The sequence below is a fragment of the Cylas formicarius genome, unplaced genomic scaffold, assembly GCF_029955315.1.
Source record: "Cylas formicarius isolate icCylForm1 unplaced genomic scaffold, icCylForm1.1 PGA_scaffold_6__28_contigs__length_40554024, whole genome shotgun sequence".
NCBI lineage: Eukaryota > Metazoa > Arthropoda > Insecta > Coleoptera > Brentidae > Cylas > Cylas formicarius.
Genome location: NW_026844347.1, coordinates 31,186,959 through 31,205,306, shown reverse-complemented (window position 1 = coordinate 31,205,306; position 18,348 = coordinate 31,186,959). Strand labels below are relative to the sequence as shown.

Genomic DNA, 18,348 nt, shown 5'->3' with positions numbered 1-18,348 from the left:
CTCTACATAACACACTGCCCTTTCTTTTCAACAAGAAGCTTCGATTTTATACATAACAATGGCTTCGATAAGATATCAAATATATAAATTCGTTGGGATTTCATTTTATGTTAGTTAGATTAAACCGGCGCATTCGCCTCGTTTGTTAAATATTTTATACCGGAAAAATTGGGGATTAACTGATATGTACATCATATCAATTGATTACCGTCGACCTAATTTCACTAACAAAATGTAAAGCTTTATTATCCATGTTTGGTGTCAGTTTGCAACGCAAAAATTGTTGCAATTACATTATGGGAAAGATATGCAGCCTATCAAACAGTGGATGAGCTTCAAGCCTTATCGCACAAATTAAAAATATATCACACATTGTTTTTGTATTTTATGCGTCCGTAATTGTGACAATCGAGCTAGCAATTCGTTTGTTTTACCCTGTTCCTGTTTAAAAATTGTTTTGTTTCGGATTGTTTCCAGGGAGATATTTGATTGTTGAATCGTTGAGACAAATTCTCGTTAAGTTGCATTTGAAATAATAAGTAGGTATTCGAATAATATCAATGTTCTTTTGTGTCAAGTTGATTGTTGACATTTTTCGTATTGCGTAATATTTCATCCGGGTTTTTTAAACTTCGCGGTTATTACCCGGCTGATTTTGACTGGACCGGCTGATTTGTCCACGTGAGCGGTGGAAAATTCTAGTCCTCTCCTGTTATTGCTATTACGTGTTTTGCTTGCTGCGTTCTGCGTTGTTTTTGGCAGAGTTGGATAATATTGTGATGGAAAGTTCGTTTGAAAAACTTAAAGAATTGAACCTGTCCCGCGATGAAGTTGATCGCCTTGGAAAAGCGTTGAAAAATGATGAATTTCGCAAATTGCTTACCGACTACGTCGATGAACTTCAGGATCCCAAAAACCGGCAAATATACGAGAAGGAAGTGAAACAATTAGAGAAAGAAAGGGGTCAGGACGTGACTTTTCTGCATCCATCTCCCGGTTATGTTATCAAGACTAGTGTAGATGGTACCCAAAAGGGATTTATTAACATATCATCTAATCAAAACATTGGACAGCCCACGTCAAACCCTTGTATTAAGGAAGGAGTTAAAGGACTTCAGTGGTCTCTGCCGCATTCGTTGTCTCCTCCAAGAGAAGATACCGATAATAAAGGTGTAAGATGTCAGGTTTATGATGTACTTTTCCATCCAGACACCATACATTTAGCTAGCAAGAACTTAGCATTCAGATCACTGGTGAATAATGTTGCTTTAGATGCTGTGGAAACCAATTTTCATGTTAAATTGGATAAGAAGAATTTAAAATTTCCTAAAATGAGTTACAAGGGCTTTCCCCAAGCAAGTATAGTTCGCAAACCTTCTGAAACTAAACCATTAGCCATTAATAGTGAAGACAAAGAGTTTTATGACAGACTCTATTCTCATATTGATGGACAACGAAATTCTCAGGCCGTGAAAAGTAGTCCTCAAAGGAACAAAACACGTAAAAATAATATAGAAGATGATTCAGCTTATACTGTCCCCAAGTATGTCATAAAGCACCGTACCAATGTTGATATTCAGGAGTTTACTGAAAGTAAAGAAGCAAAGTTGAACACCACTATTCCGAAAGAGCTGATAGTTGAGGTCAATTTACCTTTGTTGAAATCTTCGAATGATATAAGTTTAGATGTTACTGAAAAGACAGTACAACTTATTAGTGAGAACCCTGTGAAGTACAAATTAAATTTGACACTTCCTTATGAGGTAACAGAATCCAATGGGACTGCAAAATTTGATAAAGATCTGAAAAAGTTATCCGTTACATTACCTGTTAAATCCAAGCACCGAAATATTTATATTAAATATGACAGCGGAGTTGAAAGTGACATTGCAAGTCCAGCTGGTTTGGATTTGGAAGACAACCTTCATAAAAAACTTGTTAGTGAAATAGGTAGTGTTAGTAGTTTGGAAACGCAACAGCAGCTCAGGACTAAAATTGATGAATGTGATAGTTTTCTCGATATTAACAAACTTTATAATTTGCCTGAGTTTACCTGTAATGTCTTTGATAACATTGTTGCTTTTACATTTCATGTTAAAAATGTAGATGACCGTACAGTTGTTAAACAGTGTGATAAAGATAAATCTCTTGTTAAGGTCAAGTTTACCAGTATTAGCTCAAGTTTCTTCTCTAGTCATTATTCATTTTTTGTCAAATTTGAAAGCCATAACATCCAAACAGAAGATATTACTATAGAAGTCTGGGATAATAATGTAATTCTTCAAATTCCCTTGATCCCATGTGATATGGAATTGTCCTCCTATTTTTGTGGTGCTAGTGAAGATGATCTTAAGGAAAAAATTGTTGAAGAACCATTTGTAATTAATAAACATTTCGAAAAGGCCATGCAAGAAAATCAAATCCAAGTACTTGAAAAATCAACACACGATTGTTTCAATGGCAATATTGAAAAGCAGGTAGAAATTGATGTACCCAAACTTTCCAGCAAAGCCATTGATATTCCGTTTTCGTCGTACGAGTCCAGTGGCGATGAACTGAGTTACAACAGTTTTTCTCCAAGAAAGAGTAAAGGAATTTTAAAACGCATTTCCTGTACTAGAAGCAGCTTTGTCAGAAGCGTGTCCGAGTCGAGCCTGGATGATTACGTTGTGTGCTCTTCTATAGAGAATGGTTCCAGTAGCTTTGAATTTGTCATTCCTGAAGATGTTGAACTCTCGACGAGTTTGAAGAAAACAGTCAGGTTTAACGATGTTGTTTCAAGGCAACTGTTCAGGTGAATAAATTTCTATCAAAAAATATTTTGTGAAAATTCCTTCAAATACAGTGTCTGGTAAACAAGGAGTAATACTCTAATAGAAAATAGATTTGATGCAGCTATGTTTAGTTTAGTTTTAAATTTGATATTGAAAAAGCTACATGTTTTTTAAGTTGACAATAAAATTAATTTTTCTTTTTTGAAGTTGCCATGTAATAAAATTTCATATCACATGCCCAACTAAATGTGGTTCTTTTTTAGGTCCAATTCTAGCATTCTTGGCCAGAAAAAGAAAAACCAAAGGAAAGCTAGAAACAAGAAGCGAGCTCACGATAGACGTCATAGTGAAAGCGAGACGTCAGATAATGAGAGCAAAAGAGAGGTTGATACTAATACGGAGGAAAGCAAATTGAATAATGGTATAGAAAGTGGGGGAAAGAAAGATGAGTCGGATATATTCCATTTAGAAATTAACTACTAATAAATTCAAATGTCTAATATATATTTGGGTGGTGAAATAATTGTATCGTAGGTGACTTGTCAATTTTTTGGTCGGTTTGGTCTGTCTTAAAGTACAATTTTAAAGTAAACATAAAATATCTTTGATTTGTGATAAATTTTCAAGCTTTAGGTTCAGTGATTGCACACTTTTTTACTTTAGATACTTACTGTTTATTTTAAGGTATATAAATATTAATAAAGTTTTTTGAATTTATTTTTATTTTATTTGCCCACGAAAATTTCATTTTAAAAATCAATTTTAAAAAATTGATTATAGCTTCTACAATACATTTTAATCGCCATTTATTATTCAAAACAAATATTTAACAGCCCATAATTTCCTTCAATAATTTTTTTTTTTAAACTTTTGACAAAATTCGACAACTCCAACTGGACTAATTAGAAGTTAGTAAATCAATAATTATGTATTAGCTTTAATAATAATTTAAATCTTTTCAAAATGATCAGAATGGTGGATGCGCCGGGAAGCCGAAAAATATCTTCCGCATAATTTGTGAACTTTAAATTGTGGTATCTAACCAATGTTTTTAAATTTCCTGTGTTGTTGAATAGATGCGCAATGAAGCCTCGAAATCATCTCAAATGAATAACGGTTGCAATAAAAAACGAACAACTTACGAATCTTTATAACTTATTGATCTCTTGAAAGAAAACTCTTCCCTCAAAGTATTTAATAACAAACTACCTGTATCTACTATCGTTCTCTAACTAAAACTTTTTGAGCGACGTAAGCAGTTTAATAAAAGTAAAAACAATTACACTCACCTAACAATATTGAGTAAGAAAAGATTTAGAAACCGAAGTTTTCAAATAAAATCGCCATTAATCGACGTTCGAGAGAGTTGATATCGACCTCCTTTAAAAACTTTAAAGCATTTTAAGAAAGAATGAACGTCTAAATCCTCGAGATTTAGTTTATATGAGCTCCCGTTTCAAAATAGTGATACCTAACTTTAAATTAACGCGCTTATATACAGTGTGACAACGTAACGTAACGTAAATAAAAAGTTCAATAATTGTATAAAAAATGTAATAAGGTATAATTGGATATTTTATAGAACGGAGTAGAAAAATATATATAACATAAGCTATATAGCTTATGTATTCGTGAAAGCGCAAGCTTGAACAGAACGAATTAAGGATGGCTAAAAGAAGAAAAAATTCTTTATAATCCACTACATCGGGAAGGCACTAATTTAGTTATAGTCACCTTTACTTTCATTGTTAATACGGTAAACAAGATTTTTGTTGGTTTATAGGTATATATAAACAACGCAAACATTAACAGTTTACGGGCGATGCCGATAGATTTTTCTTCCGAACTTTAACGAAAAGTGTTGGTTTAATTTTGTGCGTATAAAGTTTAATGTTTCTGTTTTAATAATCAATGACGAAAAGATGAGGAAAATAAGGTAGGTTTTAGAAACATTTGTATATAGGAGTGTACCGATATTATGTACAGGTGATACAGAAATGCGCACTCTAAATAAGTGTACTTTTAGTCGATTCTAATGGACGAGATTTTAACAATATAAAATGATTAATAATTGCTAAAACTCTTAATTTGTAGACATGTAAAAATAAAGAAACGCTTTTTTCTACCTCTAAAACACCCAATTATGCAGCCATCAACTGTGTGCAAAGAATTACTTTAACACAGTACTTTAGTTACTCTTTTAGGAGTGAACGGATAATTTTTATCGAAAAAATGACAGGTTCAGGTAAGCTCTGAAGAAGTCAACAGGAGGATTGGCGAAACGTCAGCAAGGTCGCAGAAAGAATCCAGAATATTTGTAAATAGTATTACAGTGGCCTGTGGTTCATAGTGTTTCTTTGAAAACAAAAAGTTAATAAACTTCTTCGGCCAGTCGTTTATTAAACGCTCATGCTTATAGTCGTGAATAAATTGGGTTCTACCAAACTTGAGCATTACAAAAATCAGTGTTTCTAAAACACCATTTAAACGACTATCGTTTAAAGTTATATCTCAGCAACTAAGGTATTTCAATTGAATACAGTTTAAAACATTACTTATTACAAATGTTCAGCAGCATACTATTTATATTTCAAAGCTTATATTTACTGCTAATTTGGGTCCTGTTATAGGTACCTTATTATATAACCAGTTAGATATTTTTTTATAACGACGCACTTGGCGCGTTTATTATTTTAACTTTTGTTGCTTAACATTCTGAACTGTAGACACTCGCTTTAAGAATTTAAAAATTTTACTGTTTTTAAAAAAGCATCAATTTATTAAAGCTTATGCGTAAAACAACAATCCGTGGGTTTTGTGTGTTTAGAAAGTATTTTACGCGCGATTACTGTTTGCTTGACTTCATGTAAAGGAAACAAATAACTTTAATTTTGAAAAAGCTGGCGCATGTGTATACGTACACTTTTATAGGCGCAAAGTTTTAGACAAACTTGTGAACCAGAACCTGTTCGATTAATTGTGGGATATCAGCAAACTGCCGCTATTATACCATTTACTGATTTTATGCCACGTGTAGCTGTTTCTATAGTCCTTGGACTAATGAAACCTGTTTAGAACAACTATGAACTATGAACAACTATGGTATACCGCAAGGTCCTTTCGAACTTTAGGATTTAAATGTAATCATAAGCTTGCAAAATAATAAAAAACTCTAAAAAGCAGTTTTCAAAAATTGAAAAACCAAATCAATTGAAACTAAAACAGCTTTTATTTTTGCTTCATTCGTCTTCGTGTCGGATATCCGTCTGTCCGTTATCCACCGTAAACTATAAACTAATTCTGAAGAGTACTACGCGTACCTACTAGTTTAACCTGTTTATCCTCACCTTAAGTTATTATTATAAGGAATATGGGAAAAATCAAATATATAAGATTGACTGAACCACATTTTAGCATTGGTTTCAGCTAATTGTTGGTCGAACAGTATTCAATATTTCCATTTAATCGGTTTCGAATAAAACTTTGAGAATTTTATTTCATGAATGTTTATTTAGAACAATGAGAAAATAGCATAAGCGATTTAACTGAAGATTTATAATTATCAGTATAAATTGAATTCAAGTCATACTTAGATGAAATGTATATATTACCATTAAGTGTATCCTGATTTCAATATTTCAATGTATCAACTTGGTAATAATTATGGGACAATATCGATTTTTGGAAAAAAGTATTATGTACTTATGTACAGGGTGTCAGAAAAATCATTCCCTTCTCTACGCCGTCTGCAGCGCATTTATTTTTACCGTAGTAGAGTCACTATATTATTTAATAGCTATATGGAAACATATCCAACGATGCTGTAGAAAATACAGTTAGAAAATTAGAACTAATCTGTAGAACTTGTAGAAAGCTGATTTTAAGTTTTGAAATTTGTTTATCTTTTTTTTTAAATTGGTTTGGTAAATGTCGTAGTTATACATGTTATATAATCATCTATAATTCTGCTTGTGTCAAAGCATCTTTCAAATTTTATTCGTCTTATTTTATTTTGAAACACCATGCTCACCAAAATTCTTCTTCGTTGTAGATATTTTCTCCGATATTCTCTTCTGGTTAAAACCATACTTCTGTTGTTTTTAATATAACGAGTATATAGATCCAATCTTTCGTTTTCTGAATACGTTCGGGTTTTAATGGAAAAAATCAGAATAAAAATTAATCAATTAAACTGACAGGTAAACAGATAGTGTTTCGCAAATTGGCGTTTCTATGCTCCATGATTGTACTCCTTTTCAATTAACTACAAACTTACGGAATAGACAATCTTAATTAATTAATATCAGAATTAAATAATTAAGCATTGCTTGCAAGAAATAGTATGTTATGCAACAAGTGCGGTAAACGGTATTTGACTCACGAGTTTATTTGACACGAACGGAGCGAGTTAAAAAGTTTACCGCAAGTGTTGCATACTATACTTTTTCTACGACCGTTAGTTTTTGGGTACATTTTCGTAAAACAACACGAATATATTCACTGACATGACCGTCAGAATTGACAAACGTCAAAATTCAAAGCGTGGGAAATATCTCCGAAAACATCCGATTGCTCCCAAATCCGGGCGGTAAAATCCCGGAAATGTCCGAAGTAGCTCGGATTCGTGGGAAAGGATACTGACGTGGTAAAGTGACGCTTCCCGCACGCTAGATCGCTGGGTAATTAGGTATTTTACAGACGGGAGTAGAAAAAATTGTTTTATGTATTGGAAACGTCATTTTTGGAGCAAAATTCAAGATTTTTGGACTTATATGAATGACATGGTACAAGAAATATATCTTGAATTTCCGGGGAATCCAAAACTACAATATACACCAGATGAACAAAACACCCTGTATATATAAAAAAATAAAACTAAAATCTTAAAAACATTCTGTACCGATACTATTTATTAGAATTAATATTCCAGGCATCATTCATCTGCAGCAAAAAACTACTTATCTCTAAATTTAATGACGAATTTTGGCAGATTATTGTCTAAAAGTCCCCAAGGCTAACAATTCATCCATCAGTATTGTTTATCATACTATGTGTTCAATTTAACTACAATATGAGATGGTACATACCAAATTATATTGGTTTGTTCTGTATTTCTAATATAACAGGAACCTCAGTTTTCAGATTAGTGACACAGAGTATATAGTAATTGACTGTAGTTATTTTGTATTTAAATTGAAGGTTGGATTTGTTTTAATTTTTCCTAGCCTGATTCTAATAAGCGATTTTGAGTTCCCCATTAAGGTCAATTAAGGACGCTAGGATTGCGTGCATTTTTTTATGTTTCTTTGGCTTAATTGTTAATATTTGCTATGAAAAGTCTTTCAGTTAGGCTCCCTTTCCACATGTTCTTTACAGTCGTACATTTAGAGGACGTTTTGTCTCTCCATTTGTATCACCGCATTTACAAGATGGGTCTGGTTTTGGTCAAGGCACTTTTTAAAGTCCTTCCATATTTTCGGTATTCGTCTGATCTTTTCAGACGTACTTTTTACATACCAAATCATTAAGAGAGAGAAAGAGTGTATCTTCTACAGGTGGGCGTACCATTGAGTCTCTTTTACAACTGATTATAAGGCTATTGAGAGCCACTTCTCTGTTTTAATGTTATTTAATTCGGCATCAGAAAATTTTCTCCCAACCGCTGCAAATAAGATCATGAACATGAAACTGGAGGCTTAGAAAAGGCTTAGGCGATCTAAATAAGTTTTAATTAACAAAAGCTGTAGAGATTTCTGAAATTTGAGTTGAATATTAAACTAATTAACAAACGCGTATATAGAGAACGGCGTTTACGTTAAAAATAAATACGAGATTCCGTAGTAATTTTAATGAGTATCGAGCAGCCTGTTTCCCCGCCCGTTTAGAAGTAAATGGCTGCTAATTACTTTCAAGCATCTTTTTAGGAAAAAACGAAACGGTTTAGTCTTCATGCCAATTGAGTTGACTCACTTTTAATTGCCTGATAAACAAATTCCTCTGCAAACTGACCCTGCGACGATTAACGTAATCTCGCATTTTACAGCTGCCAGTTATTGATACTGATATGGGAGCGATAACAGCAAACACTCGATAGATATCAGTAAAAAATCGCACTTCAATCGATACTATAAATACCCTTTTCAGAGAAATGTTATCTGTTGAATTGTTCAAGCGGTTTAACTGGCGGCTATCGACAACAACTACAGTTTGGCTTTGACAGTGTAAACGTGCGTCAATTTGAGCAGTGTTAAACTCGCCACACACACTCAAGCAACTCGATTTGGCTTGACAAGCCAAGTCTGTGGGTTATGGCGAAATAGGTACTTTAGTGCAACAATATGTTTTGATCTAAACCAAGAAAATAACGACGCTGCTGGAGTTATATTCCTATTCGATCTCGATATACCTTTTTTAGAACATAATCTGATATTTAACTAGGCCTACCTCGCTTGGGTTTCTGTTTGTAATCCTCAATAAATAGATTCGCAATTCCACAAGCACCTCAATAAAAATGGCACACTGAGTCTGGAAAAACAATTGAATAACAGTAAGTTGGTAATTACTAATTACAAACACAAGACGGGATAGAAATAACTACAATGTTTGGACGGCTAAGAAATTACTGTTTCATAAAACTGACAGTATACTCCAATTTCACCAACCCTCACAAATCAACCAATAGCAAACTAGGAAAACATCCATTAAAAATCAATTATCTGCATAAGATTTTGTATTGCTTTCCTAATTTTAGAGTCATTATGTCGAACCCTTAAATTGAAAATCAGTTTAAGCTTTCGAATGTGCTTTTAATATACAAATTTACAACTTCACAACAGGCGGGTCTTAATCTCATTGCGATGTCAAAACCGTAAAAGGTTGTAAAATCGGTATATGGTTAGGTAACCTTTATTTTAAATTGTTTCTCGATATGGATCCTGCAGCTAGTAGGTTTCAAACCGAATTGGAAATATTTTAATTTTATTTAAAAAATTGTAAAAAAAAATGTAAAACTGATTAGAATTACAAAAAAGTTCCGCTTAGTACAATATTTTTTTTAGTTTGTGTTGGTGATCTATCTTTGAAAGGTTCTCCAAGGGCACTAATTAGTCGTTCTACTTATAACCCCAATACCATTGCGACCAATCCGGTCTACATTTTTTTTATAAAAGCCTTTCGAGCGGATGTTATCTTTTGCTTCCTTCAAACTTAGTTGTTTAATTGACTATACACGAGATGTTTTTTTACAAGAGATATTTTTAAAAGTCTAATTCCCAATACCCCAAAGGCAATAACACTGAAAAGCTCTAAGCAAATTTCTTAAAAGGAAAATTATAAAAAACCTTTTTTTTTAGTGAAATCAAAAAATTCTGGTTATTTATAAACAGACTGGGACAAAAATGTTGTCGTTTACTACACTTCACGCAGGGCATCAAATAAGCATATAAAGAGTGACTCATGTTGAGTGCCCTATTAGAACTAAACATTTTTTTTGTCAAATGTAGTATATGCCCACAATGCGCCATGATCTATACGAAACAGATGAGACCATTGGAAATTCAAATTTTATATTCAATTCAAATATTAGTTCGTTTTCTGCTTTTGTGCTAGTAGGTTTCAAACCGAATTTGAAATATATTAATTTTCTTTAAAAAATTGTAAAAACGTAATGACTAGTTAGAATTACAAAAAGTTCCGCTTAGTACAATATTTTTTCTTAGTTTGTGTTGGTGATCAATCTTTGGATAATAAATTGAAGAAAATAGCTTTCCCATGCTGGTTTAATATATCTACATTTGTTTGCATTTAGCTTGATGAAGGACAAATTGAGTACTGATAGAAATTCTAAAATATCAGAAAAGCCGCTAAAAGAAGTAGTAAAAGTGTTTGTGTTTAAACTTTTAACAAAACGGAGACAAAGTCATCAAATTTAAGAAAAGTGCATAATTGATTGATTGATTGAAGTGATTGAAGGAGACATAAACATTCCATATTTATGTCACAGAAAATACTGATGCAATTAACTCAATAGAAAGTATCCATTGGTAATTTACAAGTTGTTGAGAAACCTTTAATTGGTTATCACCAACTTATCTATTTCACCAGTTAACTATCCCTTAAAGAAGAAATAAAACTATTTGTTTCATTGTTTTTCTTCTGTTTGCTCCAAAAACTACCGACAATTTTCTTTAGGCTTCAGTAAAATAATAAAAATAAGAATTTCACAATTCCGAAAGTTTGATTCCCAAACCTACACTCCGGCCTCAATCTGCGTTTTGAAATTATTTTCTCTAATTTGTAAAGATAGATATAAAAGTAAAATTTAACGATTTAAAAAAAATTCAGATAATTTTTTATTCATATAATTTTAATTTGTTCAATACCGTAAGATATTGGTTTAAGAAATGTTACACGATGTATGAGGGTGGAGTGAAAAATCTCCGGCTTGGCGACGTTTTAAGTTTTTTTTTTGCTTCATTTTTCAACATAATCTCTGTCAATACTGATTTCTCATAACCAGTTTTAAACGTAGATTCGTCAAGCTTCTCAAAATACTGATTTATAGGTTCTTCGTTGCTCTTAAATCTTTTACCTTTATCTCAAAAAGTAAGTAAAATTTAATTATAAGATAGATTACAAACTTACCTTATTTTTTGTCCAACGATTGTTATCTGAATACAAATATAGTGTGTTCCATTTGATATTCTTTGAGACTTTGTTAAATGAAACGGCACCACCTATTTGGGACACCCTGTATAAGCTAAGGCGTATCTGTCAAACTGATTGAGTAGTGCATGATCTCCTTAGTCTGTGGTTAAATTTTCGTTTCAGTCCCTGGATCAGCGTCCCAACACAATTTAATTTAACCTCAATTCCTGCCTAAACTGTGTAAAATTTGAATATGAATTGCTTAGGAAAGTGACCTTTATTTTAACCAAGGATTCGCAAAATGTCAAAATATATTTTCCATTTAAAATAACAAAGTTGATGTCGGGGGGGACGCTTGGGACACCCTGTTTTATCAAAATTATAATATTGTGAATCTTCGAGAAACTCTTGTAGCAATCTTTTTTTCGAATGTCTTTTGAGTTTCCAGATTATATAGTGTATCATTTTATTTGCCACATGGTGTACCCCTAAGTTCAGTAGGAATGGTACTGTGGGACGGACTTCCAAAAGTTGACCTAGTGGCGCCACCTCTTGGACAGACCGCGAACTTTTCACCACAGCCTCGTATATCTACCTAAATTATCGGTCAAATTAGGTCAGACTTACAAATAAACGGGTCCGTTCTGCACTGAAAACTGCATGTAAGCTATAAAAGTTGAATCCCAAACTAAAATAATTGGTATAAGGTACCTATTTTGCCGTATGCGAGGATATATCTGAGTTGTACTGGAACTAAAACAAAATATAAGAAAAACGTACACCTGGAACATGGAAGCACACGTTCATACTTGTAATTAAAGAGATTATTTGTCTAACTTTAAAATCTTTCAAAATTAGAAAGAAATCAACGGAAATATTTTCTCCCAGCTGTTAAAGATCAACGATATCAGAAAATTATTGGGAAAGCACCCGGAGTCTTTACTGGAGGGAGTATTGCGCTAACGAGGCCAATAAGGAATTGACGTTTGAGAACCTTTCGCAATTAACGATGACTTCGGATTTTGGAATTTCAAATTCGTTGTTTTTTGTTATTAATCGAATTACTAAACAAACTAATTATTTTCGTTTTTGGTGTTATCCCAAACTGCAAACTTGAATAGTCAACAATGTTCAAGAAGGAAAAGTTGCTATAACAATCAAAACAAGGTAGAAATATTCTAAAATATATGAAAACCGTATAGTTGATAATAAAATACCTTTAACTTTGATTAAGGTGCTTTCAACGCATTCTCACGCAAATGTAATAACGATTGAGTCTTCTGAGGCGGCGCTAGAAGCCTGTTTAATTTCCGGTGGTTGCAAATTCCGAAAGTGCACATTGAATTTGGGGTATTTCCTTACGAAAATACACTTCGCAAGATCACATAGGGGGCCCTATATACCTTAAAATTGATGCACCTCAGGCGGCTATGACATTTTTGTACGAACCGCGTTCTTGAATTTCAAAAGTGATCTCCGCACACTTAATTCGTTTTTATCCTGAAGGTTTAAGGATTTGGGCATATTTTGTGATAATATGCCACGTCGCAACGATTTGTAACGAATCAGATGAAATCTGCCTGTGGCAGATTCTACCAGGATAATCTTGCGTCATGTCGTATATACGTTTTACAAAGTGTCCATTTTTCGACATTTTTGCATGTTACTTCGTTTATTTTGATAGATGGAGAGTCACGATTTTCGCAACCTTTTTATGAAACTAAAAATGCCACCCCTTGCCAAAAACAGTCTGACTAATAGCTATAGCAAGAATAGCTATAAACAAGAACTATTATTTTCTTTATCAGTAAAGAAACATGGCTTACTATATAAAAATGTATTTAATTGTAGAAAAATGATATTTATGTCGTTATTTTTAAAATTAAATATGATATATTAATATATGCTTTTGGAAATTTTTAGTCTCATTAAAAACTGGTAAGCATTCATGATTTTGTCCAAAAAACTAGATGGCTCCTAATATAAAATTATCTATTGGTTACATTGGTCACCTGTACTTCCTCCATTTTCCTTCTGAACAGCAATTTCCACACACTTAACTTTAAGAAAATACTTTCGTAAAAATACCGCATCCGAACTTATTGACGATCTGCGACACCGCAGGTCATGGGTTTAAACCGAGATTTTAAATGTCGCCCATGCGCATGTCGAATGGACCTGCTAATTGTTTCTTCTCAGAGGCAGGTTCTTTAGATCTCTAGTAGCTATTTGACTCTAAGCTCTAATTCCTGGCTAAATCGATATTATGGATATCGGTGGACCCGTATTGAGTCTCCGTTCATGTCCGATTGCGCTAAAAGGTTCTCCGAGGGCACTAAGAAGTCGTTCTACTTATAACCCCAGCACCATTGCGACCAATCCGGTCTACATTTTTTTTTATAAAAGCGTCTCGGGCGGATGCTGTCTTTTGCTTCCTTCAAACTCACTTGTTTAATTGACTATACACGAGACGTTTTTTACAAGAGACATTTTCAAACCACTAATTCCCAATACCCCAAAGGCAATAAAACTGTAAAGCTCTAAGCAAATTTCTTAAAAGGAAAATTAATAAAACCTTTTTATTTTTGTGAAATAAAAAGAGTCTGGTTATTTATAAACAGACTGGGACAAAAATGTTGTCGTGTACTACACTTCACGCAGGGCATCAAATAAGCATATAAAATGTGACTCATGTTGAGTGCTCTATTAGAATTAAACATTTTTTTGTTAAATGTAGTATATGGCCACAATGCGCCATGATCTATACGAAACAGATGAGACCATTGGAAATTCATTCAATTTTTATATTCAATTCAAATATCAGTTCGTTTTCTGGTTTTGTGCAAAAGTACCTTTTTTAGCTAGCTAATACCATTCTTTGACCAATATGGGGCTTGTTAATTTATACAGGCTGTCCTATCTATTCACAATCACAAAAATCTTAAAATATGGGCACATTATAGTCTACTTAGGAAAATAATTTATTAAATAAATCTTTTTTACATGGAGTTAAGTTCTGAAGAAGCCAATAGGATGATTCGACTCAATAACTACCGACGCAGGTTGAATCCAGAAGTTTTGTAAATATAATTATAGTAGCCTGTGAAAATTTCTTTGAAAAATGTTATTTTAATTATACCTATTGTAGTTTCCGACAACTCCAAGGACATTTTTGAACTGTATCTTCAAAGAAAAAGAGCTTCTTATGAAATTAAAGGCCAATGTTCTCAATTAGGATAATTGTTATTTAATATTAATCTAATGACATCCATCAACAGAGCAATTTGTTTTGTAATTGGATTTGATACCGGTAGATAAACCCCAGAACACAAACATGAAAGTTATATGAAACCAAGGTCGCCATTAGAAAGAAACTTAATATTTTTTCCACCAGAGATCTCATTGAATTGTAAAATCGGTAATTGTGATTGTATTGTTTTATTTAAACTGTTGCGTTCAAATGGCGAAGGGTCCGATCAGCGTGATTTAATTTCGTATTCCAAAAGACCTTTCCATAGTCAAAGCGACCGACACAACATACCGAAATTGAGTTTTCCGTCACCGCAATTCGTCGAAAAAATACGCAATTCTCATCGATTAGTTTTAATAATAATTGCTACTTCCATCACAAAGGCTTTTAGAGAACGTTTTCGGGAATTTATTCTCCTATGATGGTGCTGATGGCAGTAAACGCGTAAAAATGTTTAGCTTTTGAACCTTTATTGACGTTATTGGTCGCTCTGTTGTCAGTTGTTGCGTGTCAGAGCAATATCTGCCTATGAAATCCATTTCATCGTGTTTAAATTGTAATGCTGGTGTTTTGCAGAACGAGAAGCGTTATCGTAAACAAAACATGTTATATTAATTTGGTCTACTCCAGAGGCCGATAATTTAAATACTTTGCATCGTGCCTTCAAACTAGCAAAATAAAAGTACTTCTTCTGAAATTTAGAGCCAATTAAATATTGTAGACGCCCAAGTATATATACATCGCGTTTCTTTGTAAAGCTGGTTTGTTGGGGAAGTTGCAAAAATAATGTCGCAGTTTTTCTAATATGTAAGCTGTAAAGCATAACAGGAAATCTCTTTTTAGGAAAATTGTTATTTAATGTTTCTCTAACAGCATTCATCAAAAGAGCAATTTTTTTCAAAGAAATTGGTGGTATGGTCTGTTCATAGATATAAGAAAGTGACCAATTGCTTTTGAATGGGATTATCCAAGGGTGGTCATTAACATACAATGCAACAAGATTATTACCTAAAGTTTCGGAATTTAAATTCAGGTAAAATTGTGGTCCGTAATAGAAAATAATTTTATACCCCCCTGTGTTTAATATTCTTAGTTTAAGTTTATTAGTAATCATTCTTATTTCGTGAGTAATACAGCGTGTGTTGAATCGTGTGCGAATTATGCAAAATATGTGCTAGTCTAGTGTATCTTAGGAGATGCTCCCACCCAAATGTAGAAAAGACTATTCTATTGAGACTAAGGAAGTTATAAACAATGTTTATTTGACTCTCATTGAACGTGGTGCCAGCAAGGAAGCATCTTTAGAAGAAACGGCCACATTGACGAAAATTCCAACATCAACTGTATGGAAAATTTCATTTCATTTCAGCGAGGAAAAAAAGAAGCGATGCTGACATTTTCTCGAGTGTAGATGAAGGTGATCAAGATATAAGACAGCGTAAAATTTACCAGCTATACGAGGAACAAAGCGTGCCTACATTAGATATCTTAATTAGGAGGCTTGAAAAAGATGAAACCGGTGTTAAATGTGGTAGAACTACCTTATGAAAGTGTATTCAACACATGGGTTTTAGATTTAAAAAAATTAACAAATGGCAAGTTTTAATGGAATCTTTTAGAATTCGGAAATAGCGACTGGGATATCTAGAAAAAAATAGGATTTACAGAGAACAACAAAGGCCACATAATTTTAAGTAATTTAAGTAGGTAATAAAAATAATTTGTAATTTTATTTTAGATTTCAACATAAATAAATAAATATTGTATTGTAGTATCTTTCCTAACAAAACCCCAAATAATTAAATTCAAAGCAAAGTACGGACCTGTTCGGTCATATTTCATTCTTACAGCTTGCCCGGGTCTTTCCTTAATTCGTATCAGTTAGTCATTTTCTTATGTCTATGAACAAACTTTAAATCCTTTACGGACTCAATCATAAGTTGTGCAATCCAACTTTACCCACGGAAACAAATCCAATCTACAGCATCGGCTGCTAGGACCCTTAGCTGTTAATCTCCATCGCATACACACGTTCTGTTCCTTTTTCAAGTTGTTTTCAAAAATCGGTTTTAGTTTGTGTTATTGTCTTTGCAAACCATACATTCGAGGAGGTTCACCGTTGAGGAGATGTTTGTGGGTAAGGATTGTGCTTCCAGTCTGTGTGCTCATACTTTGCCGTCACTTCTGGAATAGTTTTTCGAAGCAAGATGTTACATCCAATCCAGATGCTTTGCCTGTCCTGACGGATTTTTTCATTAACCAATTGTCTGAATTGTTTTCTTCTTGGTTACAAGTTGTTTGCAGTTGTCACCTGCATCATCATCTATCAGTTCCATTAGTACTCTCTATATCTCATTGTCAAAGGACGGGTAATACTTCTTCGATTGTAGTAGATCTTTATATCGGAGAATAGGAATTCATTGTTGTGCTTTTACAGTAGTTTTATGTGTTGTCATTGCCACTTTTTTTCGTAGGTTTCGTTTCATCAATCCAGATCCATAGTAGAGGCTCTGGACTTGTGTTGATGGAAAAGCACCTAGGCAATATCTAATTCCCAAAGTTTGAATGCGATCTAGTAGATCTAACAAGCTTTTTCACGCAGATTGAGCGCTTTGTAAATTTGAAGTAACTCTAAAGATATTTAGCAATTAGTTTTGTAATTGGATTTGATATCGGCAAATATTTCCTTTATTGTTGAAACCTCGGATGAATCCATCGTGAACGACACCAAACGAACTATTATTTAACCAATACCAACCTAAATCATGCGACGCAAACATGAAACTCACATAGTACATTAATGTTCTTTAAACTGTTGAGTGCCTACAGCAAAGGGTGCGATTGAATATCGTACTCCCAATAGTATATTATGCAACAGTGCGGTAAACGGCATTTGACTCAAAGTTTATTTGACACGAGCGGAGCGAGTGTTTAATAAACTAGTGACTTAAAAAGTTTTGCGAACGTGTTGCATACTATACTTTTTCTACAATCGTTAGTTTTTGGGTACATTTTCGTAAAACAACACGAATACATTCACTGACATGACCGTCACAATTGACAAATGTCAAAATTCAAAGCGTGGGAAATATCTTCGAAAACATCCGATTGCTCCCAAATCCGTGCGGTAAAATCCCGGAAATGTCCGAAGTGGCTCGGATTCGTGGGAAAGGATACTGACTTGGTAAAGTGACGCTTCCCGCACGCTAGATCAGTGGTTAATTAGGTATTTTACAGACGGGAGTAGAAAAAAACTTTTTCGTCGTCAAAGCGACCTACGCGACGTACCGAAATTGAATTTTAAACCACCGCATTCGTGGAAAAAATATGCAATTTTCATCGAGTACTTTTAATAATAATTGCTACTACTATCACAATGGCTTTTAGCGAAAGTATTGAGATCGCGCGGTAATGTACCAAAGGCGCGCAAGCGTTTTTGGGATACTCCGGCGGGATACGCTTTTGGTTCCCGGGAATACAAGCTCTCGCAGTTCGCATTTCCTTTGCGCCCCCAACCTCACGGAGAAATCAGTTCGAGAGCGTATTCGCGAAAACTTGTAAAATCAACAGGTTTATTTTCTTATGCCCGTCCGATCCACGTCGTCGTCGTAGTTCCACGATCACGTTTTCGTTCGCGCGTAGATCAGCGGAAAATGTAGACATGTAGGAAGCTATTGT

The 18,348-nt window shown here is 33.7% G+C and overlaps 1 protein-coding gene across 1 annotated transcript; it reads left to right on the top strand.

Moving 5' to 3' along the window:
- Positions 1-394: 394 nt before the first annotated feature.
- Positions 395-3,491, top strand: LOC132703068 (protein kintoun). Its single transcript, XM_060672117.1, has 2 exons — positions 395-2,794; positions 3,038-3,491. The coding sequence occupies exons 1-2, from the start codon at positions 780-782 to the stop codon at positions 3,255-3,257; spliced, it is 2,235 nt and encodes a 744-aa protein (XP_060528100.1). The 5' UTR covers positions 395-779; the 3' UTR covers positions 3,258-3,491.
- The last annotated feature ends 14,857 nt before the right edge of the window (positions 3,492-18,348 follow it).